We start from the raw sequence: 22,865 nt of genomic DNA, 5'->3' as shown, positions 1-22,865 counted from the left end.
TTGCTCATTTCCTGTTAATACAATTAGGTAGATTGCACTGTTCTGATGACATTATACTCCCTGCCTCATACTAACTTTCACTTCAGACATCTTACTCTATATTTGCCACACTCACACAGGCATCTTACTCATCAGAAAAGCTTGTCACTCCCTTTGAATTTCTTCCTCTTATTCCATAGTTTCATGCTATGATATAGACTTAGAAGATGAACCCACCACTGAATCCAAAGAGGGTAGACCAGGATTTAGGTATACATATTAACCCAATAGTCTCAGGGGTCATGAGAGAGTATTCGCACCCACCCTCCTTGACACTAGGGGAAGAAAGCTGGACCTTGCAGTGTCAGCATGGGTGGTAGTTGCTCGACTCAAGAGTGTGCCTGACCCACAGTTTCAAGTCAATCAGCTCAGCTTATTTGCCTCTCCAAACCAAAAGGGGCCACCTGTCCTGGCCTGAATAGAGGACCTGAGAGGCATGTTGTTTGTCCCAGGGGGCACCTCAGTGCAACCATGACACTGGGACATCACTCAGCCTCCAGGACTCTCATCTCCAGGCTCTGCAGGGATGCCATGCACAGGAACACATAGGTTAGTGTCTAGTAATGGGGTTAGATGGCTAACCATGTAGCATGTAGTGCTGGGTTACATGGGTGAACAAGCCCTTGGGCTTTTATGGATCTCGAAAAGGCTTAAGACAGGGTAGACAGGAAGGCACTGTGGGAGGTTTTTGCAGATATATGGGATAGGAGGAAAGCTTCTAGGAACTGTCAAGAGTTTTTACGAGAGTAGTAGAGCATGTTTTTGCTTTTACTTTGCTTTTACTTTTAGGAATGTGCCCTGTGGGGCTACAAGGAGAAGGATGCCTAGTCCCAATCCCCGTCCCTTTCTTCTCGCCTCTTACAATCCAAGTGGGTGCAAATGTGGCAGGAAAAGGTGGAGTAAAGGTGGAGGTAGAATGTAGATTGAGAGAAGCGAGTAAATGCCTTGGATTAAAAAGTGTAATGAGGAATAGAAATTTGTGAAAGGATGCTAAGAGGAGACTGTATTTTACCTAGTTGTATTTACCTAGTTGTATTTTGCGGGAAGGGGAGCTATGCTCGTGATGTCCCGCCTTTGTATCTTGCAGTGTCTAGTTTGTTTTTAAACTCATGAATGGTTTTTGCGCATACTATTCCATTGTCCAGTTTGTTCCAAGTGTCCAAAACTCTATGAGGAAAACTGTTTTTCTTCAGTTCTCTTCTATAGCTATGTTTTTTTATTTTCTTTCCATGTCCTCTTGTGTTTCTTTTGTCCCAGTTAAGTAAGTTCTCACTATCGAGTACCTCTGTGCCTTTCATGATTCTGTAGATGGTCAATAGGTCACCTCTCTCTCTTCTTTGCTCCAGTGTCGGTAACTCCAGTTTAGCCAATCTCTCTTCGTATGATAGGTTTGCAAGTGCAGGTGCCATTTTTGTAGCTGCTCTTTGGATTCTTTCTATTTTCTTTATATTCTTTTTGGTACTGGGGGACCACAATGTCGCTGCATACTCTAATCTAGGCCTTATCAATGTAACCAATATTTTTTTCATCATGTCTTCGTCCAAGTATGTAAACGCCACTTTTATTGATCTTAGCAAGTTGTAAGTCTCCCCGACAATTTTGTTAATCTGTATATCATAGGACAAGTCGTTTGTGATAATTACTCCCAAATCTTTTTCGGATCCTACTTTCTTTACTTCTTTGGTTCCAATTGTATATTTTCCTGATATTCTGTTTTTGCTTTTTCCAAACTCCATTATGCTACACTTCTTAGTATTAAAGTCCACTTCCCATTTCTGACTCCAGTTCCATACCCTATTTAGGTCTTCTTGCAGTGCTTCACAGTCCTCATCAGTTTCTATTTTCCTTAGCAGTTTGGCGTCATCGGCAAAGAAGCTCATGTAGCAGTTCACGTCCTCATCCATGTCATTCATATAGATAGCAAACATTATTGGTGCCAGTACAGATCCTTGCGGTACTCCACTGATCACCTCTTTCCAGTCTGAATATTTTTCTCTGAGCACTACTCTCATCTTTCTACCAGTCAGAAAGTCCTCTATCCATTTTAGTAGGTTTCCCTGTATTCCTCCTATGTGTTCCAGTTTTTTTAGTAGTTTTCTGTGTGGTACTTTGTCAAAGGCTTTTTGCAAGTCTAGGAATGCACAATCAGCCCATCCATTTCTTTCTTGCACTATGTCTATTAGTCTTGAGTAAAAGCATATTAAGTTTGTGGAGCATGATCTTCCTTGTCTGAATCCGAATTGTCTTGGGTTTAATATGTCATTGTCTTCCAGATGTTTTACCCATCTATTCTTGATTATTTTCTCACAAATTTTGGCTATGGTGCTTGTTAGTGATACTGGCCTATAGTTGGTGGGTTCTTCTTTGTATGAAGGAGTGATTGTGCCAACAGCACTGTATGGAACAAAAACATGGAACATAAGAGAGGAAGAGAGAAGGAGCTTGAATGTGTTTGAGATGAAGTGTCTGAGAAGTTTGATGGGGGTTACTAGGCTAGATAGAGTGAGAAATGAGGAGGTGAGGAGGAGAACAGGGGTGGAAAGGGAGTTGGGAGATAGGGTTGATGAAAGAGTATTAGGATGGTTTGGACACATGGAAAGAATGAAGGAAGAAAGACTAGTAAAGGAGGTATGGAAGGCAGATGTGGAGGGAGTGAACATGAGGGGACGTCCTAGGATGAGATGGATGGATGGGGTGAAGGGGGCTTTGGGGAAGAGGGGAATGTCTGTTGAGGAAGGACGGGAGAGGACAGAAGACAGGGGTGAATGGAGAATGGTTGTATATGGAAGATGCTGTGATGCATGAGGTGGAATGGATGGGGGGTAAGGTAGTGTGTGTGAGCAAAATTTTGACGCATCCTGCAGTGATTTCTCCCCGTCTTCTCCTTTATATGGGGGGATGGAGAGGGGGGGTTGCCAATTTAATGAAGCGGCCTTGCTGTGGATGTGCTGTGTCTTGCGACACTGCTTCTGACCCAGGGCAGTGGACAAGGTGCAGGGATTACCCATCATCTAGGAGGTGCTAAGATGGGAGGGAGGGTGGAGGGGTGTGGAGTGTTTTCAGGGATGGAATGGGTGGGAATGATTTTATGCCTTTTTCTTTTGGCTACCTCCCTTGTAAGGGGGAAAAAGCCTTGGTATATGTATGTGTAGTAGAGCATGTGTCAGGATTAGAAATGGAGAGAGTGAGTGGTTTGAGGTAAAGGTGGGACTTCGTCAGGGATGCGTTATGTCACCCTGGCTGTTCAACTTATACATGGATGGGGTGGTGCAAGGGGTAAATGCAAGGGTGGTGGGTCAGGAATTGGAGATGGTTAAAGAAAATGGAGAAAAGTGGGAGGTTAGCCAGCTGTTGTTTGCGGACGACACTGTGCTTGTAGTAGGATCAGAGGAGGGACTGAGGAAGTTGGTGACAGAGTTTGGGAGAGTGTGTGAAAGAAGAAAATTGAAGATAAATGTGGGTAAAAGTAAGGTGATGAGATGTACAAGGGGTGAAAGTGGTAGCAGACTGGAAGTGAGCATTAAGGGAGAGTGACTGGAGGAAGTGGATAGTTTTAGATACTTGGGTGCAAATGTGGCAGGAAAGGGTGGAGTGGAGGTGGAGGTAGAATGCAGATTGAGAGAAGCGAGTAAATGCCTTGGTGGATTAAAAAGTGTAATGAGGAATAGACATTTGGGAATAGATGCTAAGAGGAGACTGTATGAAGGAGTGATTGTGCCAACAGCACTGTATGGGGCAGAAACATAGAAACATAAGAGAGGAAGAGAGGAGTTCGAATGTGTTTGAGATGAAGTGTCTGAGAAGTATGATGGGGGTTACTATGCTAGATAGAGTGAGAAATGAGGAGGTGAGGAGGAGAACAGGGATGGTAAGGGAGTTGGGAGTTAGGGTTGATGAAAAAGTATTAGGATGGTTTGGACACATGGAAAGAATGAGAGAAAAAAGACTAGTAAAAGAGGTATGGAAGGTAGATGTGGAGGGAGTGAACATGAGGGGTGTCCTAGGATGAGATGGATAGATGGGGTGAAGGGAGCTTTGGGGAAGAGGGGAATGTCTGTTGAGGAAGGATGGGAGAGGACAGAAGGCAGGGGTGAATGGAGAATGGTAGTATATGCTGTGATGCATGAGGTGGAATGGGTGGGGGGATGGGGGTGAGGTAGTATGTGTGAGCAAAATTTGACGCAGCCCAAAGGGATTTCTTCCCGTCTTCTCCTTTTCTACATGGGGGAACGGAGAGGGGGGGTTGCCGATTTAATGAAGCGGCCTTGCTGTGGATGTGCTGTGTCTTGCGACATTGCCTCTGACCCAGGGCAGTGGACAAGGTGCAGGGATGACCCGTCATCCAGGAGGTGCTAAGATTAGAGGGAGGGTGGTGGGGGGTGGAGTGTATTTAGGGATGGAATGGGTGGGAATGGTTTTATGCCTTTTTCTTTTTGGCTACCCCCCTTGTAAGGGGGAAAAAGCCTTGTGTATATGTATGTATGTATGAGAAATTGGGTGGTGGGAGTAAAACAAAATGGTCTAGGAATTGATTTGCTCTAACATTGCAAACAATTTGGTCTTCTTCAGAGAATTATCTGAAGAGTGAAGAAGACCAAGTTGATTGCAACACCAGAGTAAATTAATTCCTTGACCATCTTCATTTTACTCCCAGCATACAATATATCATTTGTCCATTCTTCTCTTAATATATATATATATATATATATATATATATATATATATATATATATATATATATATATATATATATATATATATATATATATATATGCAAAACAAATCACTAAGCACACGTGACAACAATACTTGCAGAAACCACTTGGAAAATAAAAGAAATGAATACCGAACATTTTCGTCTATTCAAGACATCATCAGGGTACAAAGGATACAAAAAATGACCAAAGGTCACAATATGTACATGGTGGTAGAGGAACTGGGAAAGGTCCAATATTACCCGATTCCAGAAGAATTATTTCAATCTTTTTAATGATAAAATTATCTAACTTATACAAACCTAAGCTTAAATTCATAATATTTTCAAAACTATTTTTAATGTGACATGACTCAATTATGTTCCTTTCTACAATATTATGACATGATGTAATAACTTTTGTGTTTTGCCAGTCAATACTATGGGAGAACTCTTTTTGGTGGACGAAAAGTCTGCTTGACATTTGACCCGTTCTTATGTTGTATTTATGTTGACTAATCCTTTTGTTTAAATCTTTTCCTGTTTGGCCTATGTACTTAAAATCACACACTTTACAAGGTATACTGTAGATACATCCTTTTTTTCATTTGGAGAATTCCTAATAAGATAGTTCTTAACAATATTGTTGTTATTAAATATCACCTGAATACCAAAGCTTTTAAATATTTGAGAAAGGGTGATAAAATTTTCATGATATGGAATTGCTAAAATGTTCTTCGATTTAAATTCGTCCACCAAAAAGAGCTCTACCAGAGTATTGACTGGCAAAACACAAAAGTTATTACATCATGTCATAATATTGTAGAAAGGAACATAATTGAGTCATGTCACATTAAAAATAGTTTTGAAAATAATATGAGTTCAAGCTTAGGTTTGTATAAGTTAGATAATTTTATTATTAAAAAGATTGTAAATAATTCTTCTGGAATCGGGTAACATTGGACCTTTCCCAGTACCTCTACCACCATGTACATGTCAAAAGGCATAATTCCACTCCTACTCATTTCATCCCCACCCATTCCACTCACTGCCTTTGGTCATTTTTTGTATCTTTTGTACCCTGATGATGTCTTGAATAGACGAAAATGTTCGGTATTCATTTCTTTTATTTTCCAAGTGGTTTCTGCAAAAAAAAAAAATATATATATATATATATATATATATATATGTATGTATGTATGAGGTGGGCATATGTTTATTCAACCACCTCTGTTATAAAGGTAAAAGATCATGTGATATATGTGTTGTTATTTTTATTTATTTATTTATTTTAATATATAAATATAAAAATATAGTAACATTACATATATCACATGATCTTGCTGCATTGCTTCACCCAGGGCAGTGGATGAGAAGCAGGAATGATCCATCATCCAGGAGGAGCCAAGAAAAGAGGGAGGGAGGGGTGTTGAATGGGAGTGGAGTATGTGGGGATGAAATGGGTGGGAGTGGATTTATGCCTTTGACTTTGGCTACCTCCTTTGTACATACATACATACATATACCAAGGCTTTTTCCCCCTTACAAGGGGGGTAGCCAAAAAGAAAAAGGCATAAAATCATTCCCACCCATTCCATCTCTGAATACACTCCACACCCCACCACCCTCCCTCTTATCATAGCACCTCCTGAATGACGGGTCATCCCTGCACCTTGTCCACTGCCCTGGGTCAGAACCAGTGTCTTAAGACACAGCACATCCACAGCAAGGCCGCTTCATTAAATCGGCCAACCTCCTTTGTAAGAGGGAAAAAAACCCTTGGTATATGCATGTATGTATTATTATTATTTATTTATTTATTTATTTTTAATATACTGTGACATAGTAAAACTTTTTATATTCAATAGCTTATTTTTATTCTACTTTATTTGATTTTTTCCTCACAACAGCGCCCAGTTAAGACTCACGACCATCATGAGCGGGTTGAGTTCCGGCAGGGGGAAGATTCTGTCATAGCCACAGTTGCTTGGATGATTATTTTTGGCGATGGCTTTCACAACTTCATAGATGGGATCTCCATTGGAGCAGCTTTCTCTGAATCTATCCTGACAGGCATCTCAATTAGTTTAGCTGTCATGTGTGAAGAATTACCACATGAACTTGGTGAGTGGATTGGTTGTTAATTTACTAATGATCAATATATACTCAGATTTTTACCCACAATTTAGTGAGAAAGAAGTTGAGGATGCATTTTGCCAGAAAAACTTGTGGCTGCACATTGCATAGAAACCTTTTCAGTGGAATGGGACTAACAATGGGGTACCTGCTTGTGATAGTTCTGTGAGATGGAAGTCGGAGAGAATCATTTCCCAGCTGTTCATCTTCAGAACCTGTGAACACCCTCATCTTTCTCTAGAGGTAATGCCCTGACAGGCTGACACTGTGGACTGTACCTGAGATCTTTACTGCAACTGGGGCTGCACATCCAGATGGAGAGAAGTATGTTGACAGGCTTTGAAGTTGGGTGTAACCATATAAGGCAACACTCATGCATCCCCATCACGTGTTCAGGCACAAGGAAAACCCTCCTATCATGCAATGAGCTCATGATGGACACATGATCAAGGCAGATGCATAAGGTCACCAACCACTCACATAGACATTATACTCTCTATTATGAAATACTTAGAGGCATGATTCAACACCAAATACAACCATACACATTTTATTAACAAGATGTAATTTATAGTTATGGTTTGGATAATGATGTTAAAGTGTACAAATGTAATATCAATAATACTCTGCCAGCTATGTCAAGCATGTAAAGTCAGTAGTTTTGACCTGGGACACCCAAGACTGGTGGAAGGTCTGCCAGTCTCACAGAGAGTGCCACGAACCACTTGTTCGTATATCTGTATCCCATTTGGCTAATAGAGACTCAAAAGGACTTTGGTATTTTAATTTGGTGATATCCCTCAACCAGAGGGTACACTAGCTTGCTGGCAGCAGTGAGATTGAAATAGAAGTATCATAACATCAGACGCCGTTCACCAAGGTATGGTAGGATCAATAACAGAAATCACAAACATTAGTGGGGGTAATAACACATTGTTTTTTATTACACCAGAATTATATTTTCTGTATGGTGAGTTATCAGTGAACTCACGATATTATTGTCAGGTCCCAGTAAGAGCGGGATGGAAAGGTGTTGGTCTCATGTCTGTGAGAAACAAGTATTCTCTTGTCACTTTGTATCTCTTTTCTACAAGACTCACTATTCATATGACCGTGAGTCACTTTATATCTCTTTTCTGTGAGATCTGTATATACATCAATGCTGCTGAAGTTTGTTAATGTAATGATTTAGATCACATTTGATAACCTACCATCCCTTGGTGAAGTGCCATTGAGGAAAAAATTTGTAATGGATAAAATACATGTGCACATATATAGATAACAAATTTGGAGTATAATAGGGAGTAAAGTGTAATATATTGGTCTATAAACATGCAGCATGCCATGTGACATAATCTTGTTTTTTCATTAGTAAGGGCAGTGGCCTTGGGGGGAGATAGGGGCGTCCAGGAGGGTGGTTATGGGAGTCAATGTAATGCTGAGGTTATAGGTCAGGATGTTGTGATAATGGCTAAGGTAGAGACTAGTATCTCCATAGAAAATTTGGCATGAATCTGCAATGAAGATTGTCTCCTTAACATCTTATATTGTACTGTGGAAGGATAGTCTTTACAAATAACTGAGACTAAAGTGGTGCTTGGAAAGAATATGAAGTGTTCCTTATTGCTATGATTATGATGGAGGTTGTCCTCAGTTGAAGTCTTGAAATGGCATCTGTCTAATGCAGTGTTATCTGCTATGATTTGGGACAGGCAAGATGGTTTGGTAATGTGGTGGAAATGGAATAGAAAGGTAGGGCATACATGTTAATCCAGTACAGCAGATTTGCATTGGAGGAAATCTGAGGTAGGGATGTGTGATAGCCATTGTCTGCCTACAGATTTGATTATGGTGCTAAGTAGGAAGTTGAGTGAAATGGTTGTGTCATTAAAGGCGTATGGGAAGGGGTGGACATTCCAACCAAGGAATTTCTTTCTCGAGTCTAGGGGTATGTGGACATAGACAACATCTATTCCTAACATGGTCTCGCATAGTGGGTAATAGTGGTGCAGGTGTTTTGGTGAGGATAACCCATTCAGTTGTAGTTTTTTGTGTGCTAGTGTGAGTGCCAATGTCAGTTTTTCTAAAGGAAGGAGTTTAGGGGTGACTGTTGATTGCTGTATGACATTGAGGAGGTTGGAGTGGACAATATTCAGGTGTTTGCCTAAGTTGTTTAGTGCAGTGGAATAAAAGGTAAAGACTTCTAGTTTGTGTAGTCTGGAGGAGTATGTATTTTACTTAATTGTATTTACCTAGTTGTTCACTGTTGACCCACTATCGGAGAAATAATAACGGAAAGTACAGAGAAACTGTATATTTCGACTACTCTCTGTAGTCCTCTTCAGCAGAATGCTTACATAAGGTTAAGGTACAAGTATATATGAAGAAATGAGGGGTACATAGAAGGGGATGAGGAAAGTGGGGGGGGGGGGGGCTCAGGTCACATGCCCTTGAAATGGTCGGGTCAAAGTAGGACAAGGGGTGATATTTTGTCCAACCGCTTTAGACATGATCTTGTTGACCGCTAACTTGGTAATACAATCTGGGGGCCACTGGCCTTTAGAGGTATTAAAGGCCAGTGGCCCCCAGATTGTATTACCAAGTTAGCGGTCAACAAGATCATGTCTAAAGCGGTTGGACAAAATATCACCCCTTGTCCTACTTTGACCCGACCATTTCAAGGGCATGTGACCTGAGTACCCCCCCCACCACTTTCCTCATCCCCTTCTATGTACCCCTCATTTCTTCATATATACTTGTACCTTAACCTTATGTAAGCATTCTGCTGAAGAGGACTACAGAGAGTAGTCGAAATATACAGTTTCTCTGTACTTTCCGTTATTATTTCTCCGATAGTGGGTCAACAGTGATCTTTTACAAATGTTATAACATACTACTTACCTAGTTGTATTTTATGTAAAGAGAGCTATGATATAGTGTCCCGCTTTTGTATCTTTCATCATCCAGTTTGATCTTGAATTCTTGTATAGTTTTTGCATTCACTGTTTTCTCATTCAATTTGTTCCAGATATCTACCACTCTGTATGGGAAGCTATTCTTTTTCAAATCTCTTCTGTAACTATCTTTTTTATTTATTTTTTTTATTATTTTTTTTTTTTCCATGTCCTCTTGTTTTTCTTTTATCCCACGTTAGTAAATCATCTATATCAAGGACTTCCATCCCTTTTATAATTCTGTAGATGATTAGTAGATCTCCCGCTTTTGTATCTTTCATCATCCAGTTTGATCTTGAATTCTTGTATAGTTTTTGCATTCACTGTTTTCTCATTCAATTTGTTCCAGATATCTACCACTCTGTATGGGAAGCTATTCTTTTTCAAATCTCTTCTGTAACTATCTTTTTTTTTTCTTCTTCTTTTTTGCAAGTCCTCTTGTTTTTCTTTTTCCCACGTTAGTAAATCATCTATATCAAGGACTTCCATCCCTTTCATAATTCTGTAGATGATTAGTAGATCTCTTTCTCTTCTTTGTTTCAGGGTTGATAGTTCAAGTTTGTCCTATCTTTGTTCATATGTCAATTTGGAGAGCATTATGTTCTTTTTAGTACTGAGTGACCATAGTGTTGCAGTGTACTCCAGTCTTGGTCTTATCAATGTAACTAATATTTTCTTTACCATGTCTTCATCCAGGTAGTCAAAGGCCACTTTCATTGATCTTAGTAAATTGAAAGTTTCTCCAACTATTTTGTTGATATGTTTGTCTTGTGCCATGTCATTGGTGATAGTTACTCCTAAGTCCCTTTCTGAGTGAATTTTTTTTACTTCCTTTGTACCAATTTTATATTGTGCATGAAAGTTGGTGTAATTGCACAAACATGTCTACCAACTGACCCAGGTTGCATATATTTATTGATTTGTCCTCTATAATCCTAACTAGCTTGTAAAGATGGGTGGCCATGGTGTCTACCTGACTTCGAACATTGTCCAAATCTTCCTCTTTGGCTGACCCAAATAGTTTTTTGGAAATGGAGCCCATGGAATTGAAAATTCCATGTTTAAACCTAAAGTTAGCTCTGGATCATTCAATTTTGGGGGGTGTAAGGAGAATATCAGTTTCGATTTTGGAGAGGATGGTGAGAGGAGTATTTAATTTGTTTGTGATTGTGTAGTACATGTGGCCAGTGGTGGAGTTATATACTTGTCAGAAGCTATTGAAATTACTCTTAAAGTGCTGATTGAGTCACTTGACACATTCTGTTATGGTGGTAATTTCTACCTCGGGGTTCCCCACATCCATGCGGATCTTGACAGTGATGGTATCCTCGACAGTTGTAATGGTCTCTATGGGGTTTGTGATGGCCCCAGGGATGAACCTCAAGTGGTCATGTCTTGTTAGGACCACAATGATGCCTGAGAGGAGGAGTGGTATGAGTGTCCTGAAAGAATGGGGGTGTTGTGTTAGTTATAGGATGGCATAATATGTCAGCAATGATGGTATAGATGGTATGATGTGAAGGAAGGTAGGGAGTTTATAGATAGAAAGGTTGTCAGATACAACATTGTACCATCTCTCCTTGGGGTGCACATGATGTCCTGCAGCCTCAGGGCACAGAATTGGAAGTGGGTGTTTGTGTTTATTTCCTAGGGCACAATGTCATGTGGAAACTGGAATAGTGGAAATTGTTTGAGTTGAGTAAGTTAGGTGGGTGGTGCTGTTGGTGGTGTTGTTCTTGGGGGAAACTGTTTCTTTGCAAGATTGTGTTTGTGTCAAGGGGTGATTTGATCTTCTTCAGTTTCTCATCATTGATAATGTTGATAGAATCATCAGAGGGGTCATTGATGGTAGTTAGGGTTTCTAAGGACTTTGGCAATGGCAAAGGGGCCTTTGAATTTCATTGACAGTTTGTGTTGGTGTGTGTGTGGTTTCAGCATGACCATGTCCCCCACCTTTATGTCTAAGGGGTGGGAACATATACGGTGTTTAGACATGATCTCAAATCTTGACTCCTGTAGGTTCTTTCTGACTTCATCATAGATGACATGCATAGTGTATTCCACTCTATGTTCTATGTTCGTAATCATCCATTATGTACAGCGGAGGCAAAGGTCCCAAAAAGATGTCATAGGGTATGGGCAGTTCTTGCCTGTAAATTATGTAGGGGGGGTTGGGGGGGTTCTTAGTAGAGTTGAGGGAGCCATTGATGCTTGCCTGGACCTGTGGGAGCCAATCTTCCCGGGTGTTGCAGGTTTTTATTTGGATTGGAGTATTTCCAAGATCTTCCTGGTGGTTCTCTAACTAGTCCATTTCCATGGGAGTGGTAGGTGGTTGAAAAGCAATAGTCAATCTACAATGCTGTAATACATCCAAGGACTTTGTTTTTTGATTTAGTGCCATTGTCTGTTTGATTTAGTGCCATTGTCTGAGAGTATCTTATATGGGATATTGTATTTGCAGAAGATATGTCTGAGAGGGGAATGAGGATTGTGTACTTGGAGAATTAATCTATAACAGTTAGGACATACTGTGAGCCTTGTTGACTAGTAGGTAATTTTAACAGGTCAATGGCCAAGAGTGGTAGAAGATGCATTAGGGTTTTGGTGGTGCCATTCACTGTCTGATTGAAAATGGGAGTCATAGTACGAGCAGTATTTGCCCTGGGGAGTACTCCTGGATCTATTCTGACTCATACAATCCTTGTCAGAGTGAGATGTTGTGTTGTGAAATGAGCAAAATATTTCTTGCTATGAGTTGAGATGACAATCTTGTGTATTGTAAGAATCTGTTAGGTGTATGGTGCACCAGAGGTTCTTTGCTGTTCTACTCAGTAGGATGTTGTGCTTGGATAAAAGTGGATGGTTGGGTCCCTGTTTGGTCAAAGAGACCGGCGTAGTGTTTATCCTGGCTGAATTTATGAATACTGTATTTCTGTATGATATCTAAGATGTAGGGGTAAAAGGTGGTGTCTTTATGATTTATCTTATGTTATTGGGTTTCTTGTTCACATCTGGGGGGCAAGGCCATGAAGTACATTATTATTTCAAAGAAATTGAGAATGTCATTGACTTTGATCCATTTAGTTCCATGGGAATCTGTCATAACCCAAGAAGGGGCATTTGTCAGGGAAGATTTCATCACTTGGGAAACTTTGTCTACCTGTGCGACAATTTGGTGAAGCAACTGGGAGTAGGGAGGATGTCTCATGTGCTGTAAAAATTTAAACAGCCAATGGATGTTGTTTGTAGGTTTGTCAGAGAAAATATGTCTGAGTTCATTGCAATAGTTATTATATGACATGTCCATAGCCAGCTTTGTTCTGAGAAGAAATGAGATGTTTTTGTATTCATCACCTGGGCTCATATGTTGTTGTATGATTGTGATTTTGTGTTTCTCATCTTGTATGTTAAAGTTGGTGAAGTGGACGTCACAAGCATCGTATTATTGAATTGTAACACTGCTGGACTTAGCAAAGGTTGGTATGTCAGTGGATAACATAGAGAGGGTATCGGGGTTATGGGTTGGCGATTGGGTGATAGTTGGGTTAGGTGTCTGGCCTGGAATGGTATTAGAGTGGGTGATTTGGGGACCTGTTGCCTGGCTTAGATTGGTGTGAGGAGGGTTAGTGGGGGAAACTTAGTGCTTGACCTGGGTTGGCAATGGGAGGGTTAAGCAAGAGGTTAGATGTTGTTGTGGCCTGCAGAATAAGGCACTCATCAACAAAAGACATAAGTTACTTGTTTGGGGGTCATTATCCCACTTTTCTTGAGGTATTGGGTGAGATGAGAAAAATGTAAAGAGGTCACAAACAAAAAATGTGGGTTAAGATAAAATGTGCATCCAAGAAAGGTTTACGCCTCTACAGCATAAATCATGTAATAATTGAAAATAAAAAAGTTATATGAGATAACAGAGTAAGAGTATGTTCTTATATGAAAAGGTGAGCATAGTATTTACTTGGTGGGTCATGGGCTAATGAATGGCAAAGGGCGGGGGTTGTGAATGGAGAAATGGTTAGATCTACAGCACTTGAGAACCTTGGTAGTATGGGGATGAAATCGGGAGTGTCTGAGAGTTATGGAGAGTTGATCAAAAGTGCCCAGGAGTTAGAAGTCAGCGAGGATAGGAAGGGAGGGAAAGGGGTTGATTGTTGCACTTGACAGGTAGGTGGGTTAGATCAGTGGAGGTGAATTATAATATTTGTCTTGCATAAACAGGTATGTAAAGTGAGAGGGATTTGAAAGTAGTCAAAGAAAAATTAAATATCAGGTTATCTTGGATAACATGCACTGTCTCACGATGGCAATGACCTTTGGCTACTAGTGGACTTGAATCAGGGTTCTGGTGGAGATGGAATGGGTGGCCCCTGCAGGATGGCATCGGGTGTGACCTTGAAGTCAGGAGGTTGTGAGTGGTCCACAAACACAGGGAGTTCCTGTCGATCATCATCTGCAATGTTGCGTCACATTCAATGGCTTTGGCAGGAGCCACAGATAATGATGAAGATCGCAGGTGACCAGTAATAGTTATCACAGTGTAGTTCCTAAGAGTCTTCTAGCTGGGCACTTTGGAGAACGTGGTAGCCCACTGTCACCAATCTGGTATATCCTCTGGTTGAGGGATATCACCAAATTAAAACACTACAGTCCTTTTGAGTCTATTATGATTCTCTGTTTTGTTTGTCTTGCAGGTACCTATTGTTGGTTCCAGTGATTACTTCATGTTATATACAGCTAAATAGATAAACATAGAGGCTTTGTAAGCATAAGTAACCAGTGAATATCTGGTTTGGATTCCTGTATCCATTTATATCTTTCATATAGGGAGAAAAATGAGGGTTGTAAGTGGGAATGAGAATGTGAAAGACTAAGAGTCCACAAGGGATAATTGGTGGTCTTGTTTGTCCCAGAAGAGTTTATTATTATTTCATTATAGATTATTTATTTAGGAACAGATATTAAATAATAGTTATCTCTTCTTTTATAGGTGACTTTGCAGTTCTCCTCAACTCAGGCATGACAATGAAACAAGCTGTCACTTACAATTTTATATCAGCCACTACATGCTACATGGGGCTGGTTGTTGGCATTCTTGTGGGTGAAGTTACTCAGAATTCCACCCCAATATTTGCATTAGCAGCTGGAATGTTTCTGTACATTGCATTAGTAGACATGGTAAGTTATAACATTTCAATGGGAGAATTCATAATTATTATGTGTATATATTTGCATAGATGTGTAAATGAGAATTGAATATATACTTCAGTATTTGCAATCTGGTAACAGTATTGGTATCTTGATTTCTTTTTGTCAGTACTAAAAGAATGAAGTAAAAGTAAATGGTTGAGAGTGTAATGAATTAATTGTAAGAAAATCTAGATATTAATATTTTTTTCAATTATATGATGTACCTTTCCCTGTGGTAGAGGAGAAAGAATACTGCCACCAAGTGTTCCCACTTAGGTCATAAAAGGCAACAAAAAATGGGACAGGACAGGACATCCTACTCTCTGTAGCCCTAAAGGGTAAATTCCTGAAAAAAAATGTCAAGGCATAAGAGGGTCTGGGAGGAGTTTTCCAACCAGAGCCCTAAGGTCTGGGTCTTTTAATGTGTGTGGGTATAGTACAGGTGAGAGTAAAAGGGAAGAGATAGGCAGTATGTTCATGAGAAGAAAGTTGGATGTGATGGCATTGAGTGAAACAAAATTGAGAGGGAGGGGTGACATTGATTTTGGGAGTGTATTGGGGAGGGCATCAGGAAGCAAGGACATCAGCCAATCTGTAGCACCAGAGAAAATTATCACCTGTCAAATTAACATCGAGTGTCGTAATCATAAAGCTCTAGGGTTGACGCATGAAGCTGACATCCTCTCAGAGGTTAGTGAAGTGGGAACAAGTTGAGACCTTACAAAAGAAATTTTATCGGACCCTGTAATGACAGTGTTGATACTATCTTCACATTGCTGTAAGAAAGCAGATGCAGTGTAATTAGGATCTTCTCCCAAGAATTTGACTATAGAGGGGTCCTGGTGTAATAGTGTAAGAGTGTGGTGCCATTGTGTTACCATGGGAAAAGGATGGGACTTTGTCACTAAACATATTACAAAGTGGGGCTGGTATGGTTCAACCACTTCTAAGTAACATATATACAAATTAAAGTTAGTTATCCAGAAAATACAGACTTGGTAAGCGTTATCTGCTTGGAGAAGAAAACTTGCTTCTTGAAGAAGTATCCTCAGAAGACAGGATAAGAGACCAGTGAATGCAGTCTGGCTCTCATCCACACAGGGAGCAGCTGCAGCAGCTGTGTATATGATCCCGGCTCACACATCTACAAATATATATTTATATGAATATCATAAAAAAAATGTATTGTTATAGGACTTATTCCCTCACAATATACAAGACAAAAAGATAAAGGAGGATGGCAAGGGGTAACAATAATATTCAATGTGGCCAAAGAATAAAGCAAGCGATGGATACTACATGGGCCCAAAAGTCAGTACTTATCTAACAACATCCATGCACCCATTGATATAAACATATGGATAACATAACAGGAAGATGTTGAGGAGTCTTGGAGCACACTGATGATACAGCCTAGGCCAATGGAGGTAACAAGTAGCCAGGAGACAAGCCACAAGCTGGACACAAGGCACAAACTTCAAAGACCATAATGGCTGTGGTGATGTCCCGCAAATATAAAGCAGTCCACCATGTCACACTTTCCACTTCCACAAGAATATTTTTGCAAGTTCATAATAGTTTCCTTGCACTGCTGTAAGTTTGGTAGGCCAGACCTAGCTGTGGAAGTAAAAGAGAAAAGAAGAAAAAAAAAACAAAACAGACACTCGAACATACTGGATGCATAGAGTTCACAAGTGCACTATTCAGTCACTAAAGTTCACAAAGAAATTAAATGTTTTTAGCATGTCACCATAATTGTTCATTTGACAAATATGTTTGATTTTTATAACAAAATATATACAAGAAACAGCGTGTGTGAGTCTTCAACAAATGCCAAAACAAGACTGCTTACTCCGCATGGGTTAGGTCCAATGTGTGTTAACTTCCTAGCACAAATCCACTAGGCTTTATATGTGCATAGATGAATATACATAGATATACATATAGATAAATGTATATACATAATACGGACTTCCATAACAATTGTATGGGGGTAGAGATATGGAACATAAGAGAGGAAGAGTTTCAATGTATTCACCTAGTTGTATTATACAGGAAGGGAGCTATGCTTATAGTGACCCATCTTTGTATCTTTCAGCATCTAGTTTGTTCTTAAATTCTTGTATAGTTTTTGCACACACTGTTGCAGCATCCAATTTGTTCCTGACATCTACCACTCTGTGTGGGAAATCATTCTTTTTCAGAGCTCTTGTATAACTATCCCTTTTAAGTTTCTTTTCATGTCTTTTTGTTTTTCTTTTATCCCACTTTAATAAATCTTCTTTGTCAAGGACTTCTATCCCTTTGATAATTCTGTAAATGGCCAGTAGATCTCCTCTCTCTCTTCTTTGTTCCATGGTTGGTAGTTCCAGTTTGGACAATCTTTGTATGTCAATTTAGAAAGTGTTGGTGCCATCTTTGTTGTTGCTCTTTGGATTCTTTCTAATTTTTTAATATTATTTATTGTGTAGCATGTCCATAGTGTTGTAGTGTATTCCAATCTTGAACTTACCAATAACTAATATTTTCTTTACCATTACCTCATCCAAGTAGTTAAAGGCCACTTTTATTGATCTTAGTAAATTGAAGGTTTCTTCAACTATTTTGTTAATATGCTTGTCTTGAGACATGTTTTTGTTAATAATTACTCCCAGGTCCTTTTCCGAGCTAATCTTTTTTACTTCCTTTGTACCAATATTTATTGCCCTGATATTCTATTTTTACTTCTTCCAAACTCCATTATACTACATTTTTTGATGTTGAAGTTCACTTCCCACTTTTGGCTCCATTCCCAGACTTTATCCAGGTTTCTCTGTAGTGATTCACAGTCTTTTTGTGTACTTACTTTCTTTAATAGTTTTGTGTCATCTGCAAAAAAGTTCATATAACATTATACACCTTCATCCATGTCATATATATGGCAAACATTATCAAAGCTAATACAGAACCTTGTGGGATTCCACTTATCATTTTTTCCCAGGTTGAGTTTTTGTCACTAGTGCTACCCTCATTTTTCTCCCGTTCAAGAAATCTTCCATCCATTTCAATAACTTTCCATGTACACCTCCTCTTATTTCAAGTTTTCTTAGTAGCTTTTTGTGTGATACTTTGTCAAATGCCTTTTGTAAATCTAGGAAAGCACAATCAGTCTATCCATCCCTTTCTTGAGTAAATGCAATTCAAGTTAGTGGAGCATGATCTTCCGTGTCTAAAGCCAAATTGTTTTGGATTAAGTATATTATGTGTTTGAGATAAAATGCCTGACAAGTATGGTAGGGGTTACAAGATTGGATAGAGTGAGGAACAAGGAGGTGAGGAGAGCAGGAGTTGAAAGATTATTAGGATGGTTTGGACACATGGAAAGAATGAGTAAAGAAAGAAAGATTAGTAAAAGAAATGTGGAAGGCAGAGGTGGATGGAATGGACATGAAGGGACAACCGAGGATAAGATGGATAGATGGGGTAAAAGGGGCATTGAGCAAGAGGAAGGGAGGGAGAAAGCAGAAGATAGGGTTGAGTGGAGAACGGTTGTGTATGGATGATACTGTGATACATGGAAGGGAGTGGGTGGAGGATGTTACTTCATGAGGGGATGGAGAGAGGGGGTCGCCGATCAAATGAAGCGGCCTTGCTGTGGATGTGCTGTGTCTTGCTGCAGTGCTTCTGACCCAGGGCATTGGGCAAGATGCAGGGATGACCCATCATCCAAGAGGAGCCAAGATGAGAGGGCGGGAGGGATGGTGAATGGGGGTGGAATGGATGGGAGTGGAATTATGCCTTTTGACTTTGGCTACCTCCCTTTGTAAGGGGGAAATAGCCTTTGGTATATGTATGTAAGTATTATTATTGTTGTTGTTAAAGAAAATTAAATGAAGCAGCCTTGCTCTGGATATACTGTGTCTTGCAACATTGCTTCTGACCCAGTGGAATGGGTGGTAGTTAAATGGGTAGGAGTAGGTGCCGTTTGACTTGGCTACCTCCCTTGTAATGGGAGAAAGGCCTTTGGTATATAGAATAGATAGATTATTATTATTACTTTTTTTCATATATTTCAAACATTACCCACTCCTTGAAGTTGCTGCATGTATTGTTAACAGCTCTGTTGGAGTTTAGGGATTTAAGACTGAATGCCTTCACTGTAATATAAACATTGACTCAATTAGACTCAAACCACCACCCTTTCAACCCGAGTCAGCATATCATTATTATTAATATTTTATTTTGTTTTATTTTATATATATATATATATATATATATATACATATATATATATACATATATATGTATATATATATGTATATATATATATATATATATATACATACATACATACATACATACATATACCAAGGCTTTTTCCCCCTTACTAGGGAGGTAACCAAAAAGGAAAAGGCATAAAATCATTCCCACCCATTCCATCCCTGAAAATACTCCACACCCCTCCACCCTCCCTCCCATCTTAGCACCTCCTAGATGACGGGTCATCCCTGCACCCTGTCCACTGCCCTGGGTCAGAAGCAGTGTCGCAAGACACAGCACATCCACAGCAAGGCCGCTTCATTAAATCGGCGACCCCCCCTCTCCGTCCCCCCATATAAAGGAGAGGACGGGGAGAAATCCCTTTGGGCTGCGTCAAAATTTTGCTCACACACACTACCTCACCCCCCATCACCCCGTCCATTCCACCTCATGCATCACAACATCTTCCATATACAACCATTCTCCATTCACCCCTGTCTTCTGTCCTCTCCCGTCCTTCCTCAACAGACATTCCCCTCTTCCCCAAAGCCCCCTTCACCCCATCCATCCATCTCATCCTAGGACGTCCCCTCATGTTCACTCCCTCCACATCTGCCTTCCATACCTCCTTTACTAGTCTTTCTTCACTCATTCTTTCCATGTGTCCAAACCATCCTAATACTCTTTCATCAACCCTATCTCCCAACTCCCGTTCCACCCCTGTTCTCCTCCTCACATCCTCATTTCTCACTCTATCTAGCCTAGTAACCCCCATCATACTTCTCAGACACTTCATCTCAAACATATTCAAGCTCCTTCTCTCTTCCTCTCTTATGTTCCATGTTTCTGCTCCATACAGTGCTGTTGGCACAATCACTCCTTCATACAGTCTCCTCTTAGCATCCATTCCCAAATTTCTATTCCTCATTACACTTTTTAATCCACCTAGGCATTTACTCGCTTCTCTCAATCTACATTCTACCTCCACCTTTACTCCACCTTTTCCTGCCACATTTGCACCCAAGTATCTAAAACTATCCACTTCCTCCAGTTGCTCTCCCTTAATGCTCACTTCCAGATTACTGCCACTTTCACCCCTTGTACATCTCATCACCTTACTTTTACCCACATTTATCTTCAGCTTCCTTCTATCACACACTCTCCCAAACTCTGCCACCAACTTCCTCAATCCCTCCTCCGATCCTGCCACAAGCGCAGTGTCGTCCGCAAACAACAGCTGGCTCACCTCCCACTTTTCTCCATTTTCTTTAACCACCTCTAATCCCTGACCCACTACCCTTGTATTTACCTCTCGCACTACCCCATCCATGTATATATATATGTATTATATATATTTATATATATATATATATATATATATATATATATATATATATATTTTTTTTTTTTTTTTTTTTTTTCCACTGTCCCCAGACACTTCCTGTCAAAAAAGTAATTGAAGCTGATATTCACAGTAACAACAAGAAATGGTTGACAGAATGTAGAGTATCACAAAAAGAAAATGTACAATGATGTACTCAAATGTGCAATACTATCACCAACACTAGTCTATTTATGAGTGACCTCCTCATAAAAGAACAAGAGAAAGTAATAGCCAAGAACACACAAATATACTTTGAAAAATTAGGACAGTCCTACAACACTATAACATGCAAAAGTACAGTAATTTTCTCTCTCTCTCTCTCTCTCTCTCTCTCTCTCTCTCTCTCTCTCTCTCTCTTGTCACTCTCTCTTGTCTCTCTCTATCCCTCTCTCTCATCTCTCCTTCTCTCTCTCTCATATCTCTCTCTCTCTCTCTCTCTCTCTCTCTCTCTCGTATCACTCTCTCTTGTCTCTCTCTCATCTCTCCCTCTCTCTCATCTCTCTCTCTCTCTCTCTCTCTCTCTCTCTCTCACTCTCATTCTCCCTTTTCTTTTTCTTTCTCTGAGAGGTTTGTGGGAGGCCCTGAGGACTGTTACCAGCTACTGTGGTACAACCACTCCTCGTTTAACGACCTACTCGGTTAACGACAACGCGGATTAGCGACGGGCTTAAGACAGACCAATATTCGTTTAACATAAATCTCCCGAAGTTACAACGTCGTGTACGATAAGTTGGCTGAGGCAAATTTGTATGATGTTATAGATGAATTTGTACGGTGGATATTAGCTGTGAGGTAAAGTGTTCTGAAGCTTAGGTCTACATTACCATCATGCAAGCTGCAAAAACTACCTAGGGTACAGTACAGTATATACCGGTATTGGTAAATTTTTAGTTTCGACCATGGGCACAATATAACAATAGAAAATTAATTATTGATTTTGTAAATTATAATGTATCAACGTAATATGCAATTTCGTGAGCGGAAATAAAAAATAAAAAAAAGTGCTAAAACAGATTTCTTAAGTAACGAAGTCGTGTCGGACGATTGGTACGCCATGTTTGTTATGATAGATGCCGACGTCGAAGAAATGAAAGGATGATAAATTCGTCTAACCTAAACTAAACTAATCTAACCTGTGTTTAATAAATCTTTTCAACCACTCTCTCAGCTTACGGGGTATACAAAGTTCTTGCAGCTTGAAAGAATGCATGTATCTCCGCTCCATAACATTCCTTCAAGAAAATATACCTGGCGAGGTACTGTCGGAAGTACCGAGGCCGTCAATTGACAGACGACATGATGGTGTCCCGATCTTATGCTACCGACTTCGTTCATTAGCATATTTGCTTGTAACAAGGTATTTTTTATTTTCATTTCCACTCACAAAATTGTATATTACTTTGATACATTTTAATTTACAAAATTAATAATTAATTTTCTATTGCTATATTGCGCCCATGGTCGAAACTAAAAAAATACCCCAGTATTTAATATGGAATGTCAGCATACGCGGATTTGGTCATACACGGTAATTTCAGGAACCTAACCACCGCGTTATTTGAGGGCTTTCTGTACTATCAAAACAGTAAATAAAGCTTTAATGTACTGTATAAAAGAGGGAAATACACGAAAATAAAGATATATGTATTGCTGGGCATCGTACATACAGTACATGTACGTATATGTATACACTTCGCTTAACGACTAATTCGGTTAACGACGGCGACGCTGGTCCCAATTGTCGTCGTTAAACGAGGAGTGGTTGTACTATGAATTTTCTGTTTGGTGAAACTGAAGGCAATAATTAATAGTACTACTCCCACAGACTACCCCAAGCAATAAATCCCTCCCAAGGCTTGTAATAAACACACTGTCATGACTCCACCCCAGCCTTCTCCATACTATATAAAATAGTACCAACACAGAATAGGCCTGATCACACTGTTGCCCCAGACAGAAGACAGAGAGCACCTTATCCTGTACTGCCTTGTCCTGCCCAGCCAACAACACAAAATCTTTCTGAGTGACATATGGCCAAGGTAGTGACTGTAGCCTGTTCTCTGGTATTGGGTCTTGTGCAAGAGACCTGGGGCAATGATTAGGCAATTAGTTGCTGCTCTAAATCTATCTTGCAGGAGACCTACAGTCTCCAGGTGATGGGCAACAGCCATGAGATTGACCAGTCACTCAAAAAAGAAACATTGTGTTGTTGTCAGGATATAACTAAGATTGT

At 39.9% G+C, this 22,865-nt stretch overlaps 1 protein-coding gene across 4 annotated transcripts in view; it reads left to right on the top strand.

Annotated features, from left to right (window-relative positions):
* The window catches only part of LOC143017861 (metal cation symporter ZIP14-like), a 121,943-nt gene that overhangs the window by 77,244 nt on the left and 21,834 nt on the right, over positions 1 to 22,865 (top strand). For all 4 annotated transcript variants that reach the window (XM_076172841.1, XM_076172839.1, XM_076172840.1 and 1 more), the window contains 2 exons: positions 6,643 to 6,856; positions 14,810 to 14,997. In XM_076172841.1, coding sequence (XP_076028956.1) covers positions 6,643 to 6,856; positions 14,810 to 14,997 — 402 coding nt within the window. The remainder of the gene's footprint in view (positions 1 to 6,642; positions 6,857 to 14,809; positions 14,998 to 22,865) is intronic.

The sequence above is a fragment of the Oratosquilla oratoria genome, chromosome 33, assembly GCF_046742065.1.
Source record: "Oratosquilla oratoria isolate Oo_2021 chromosome 33, ASM4674206v1, whole genome shotgun sequence".
Lineage (NCBI taxonomy): Eukaryota > Metazoa > Arthropoda > Malacostraca > Stomatopoda > Squillidae > Oratosquilla > Oratosquilla oratoria.
The sequence above is the reverse complement of the archived record's forward strand: the minus strand, read 5'-3'. Positions and strand labels throughout refer to the sequence as shown.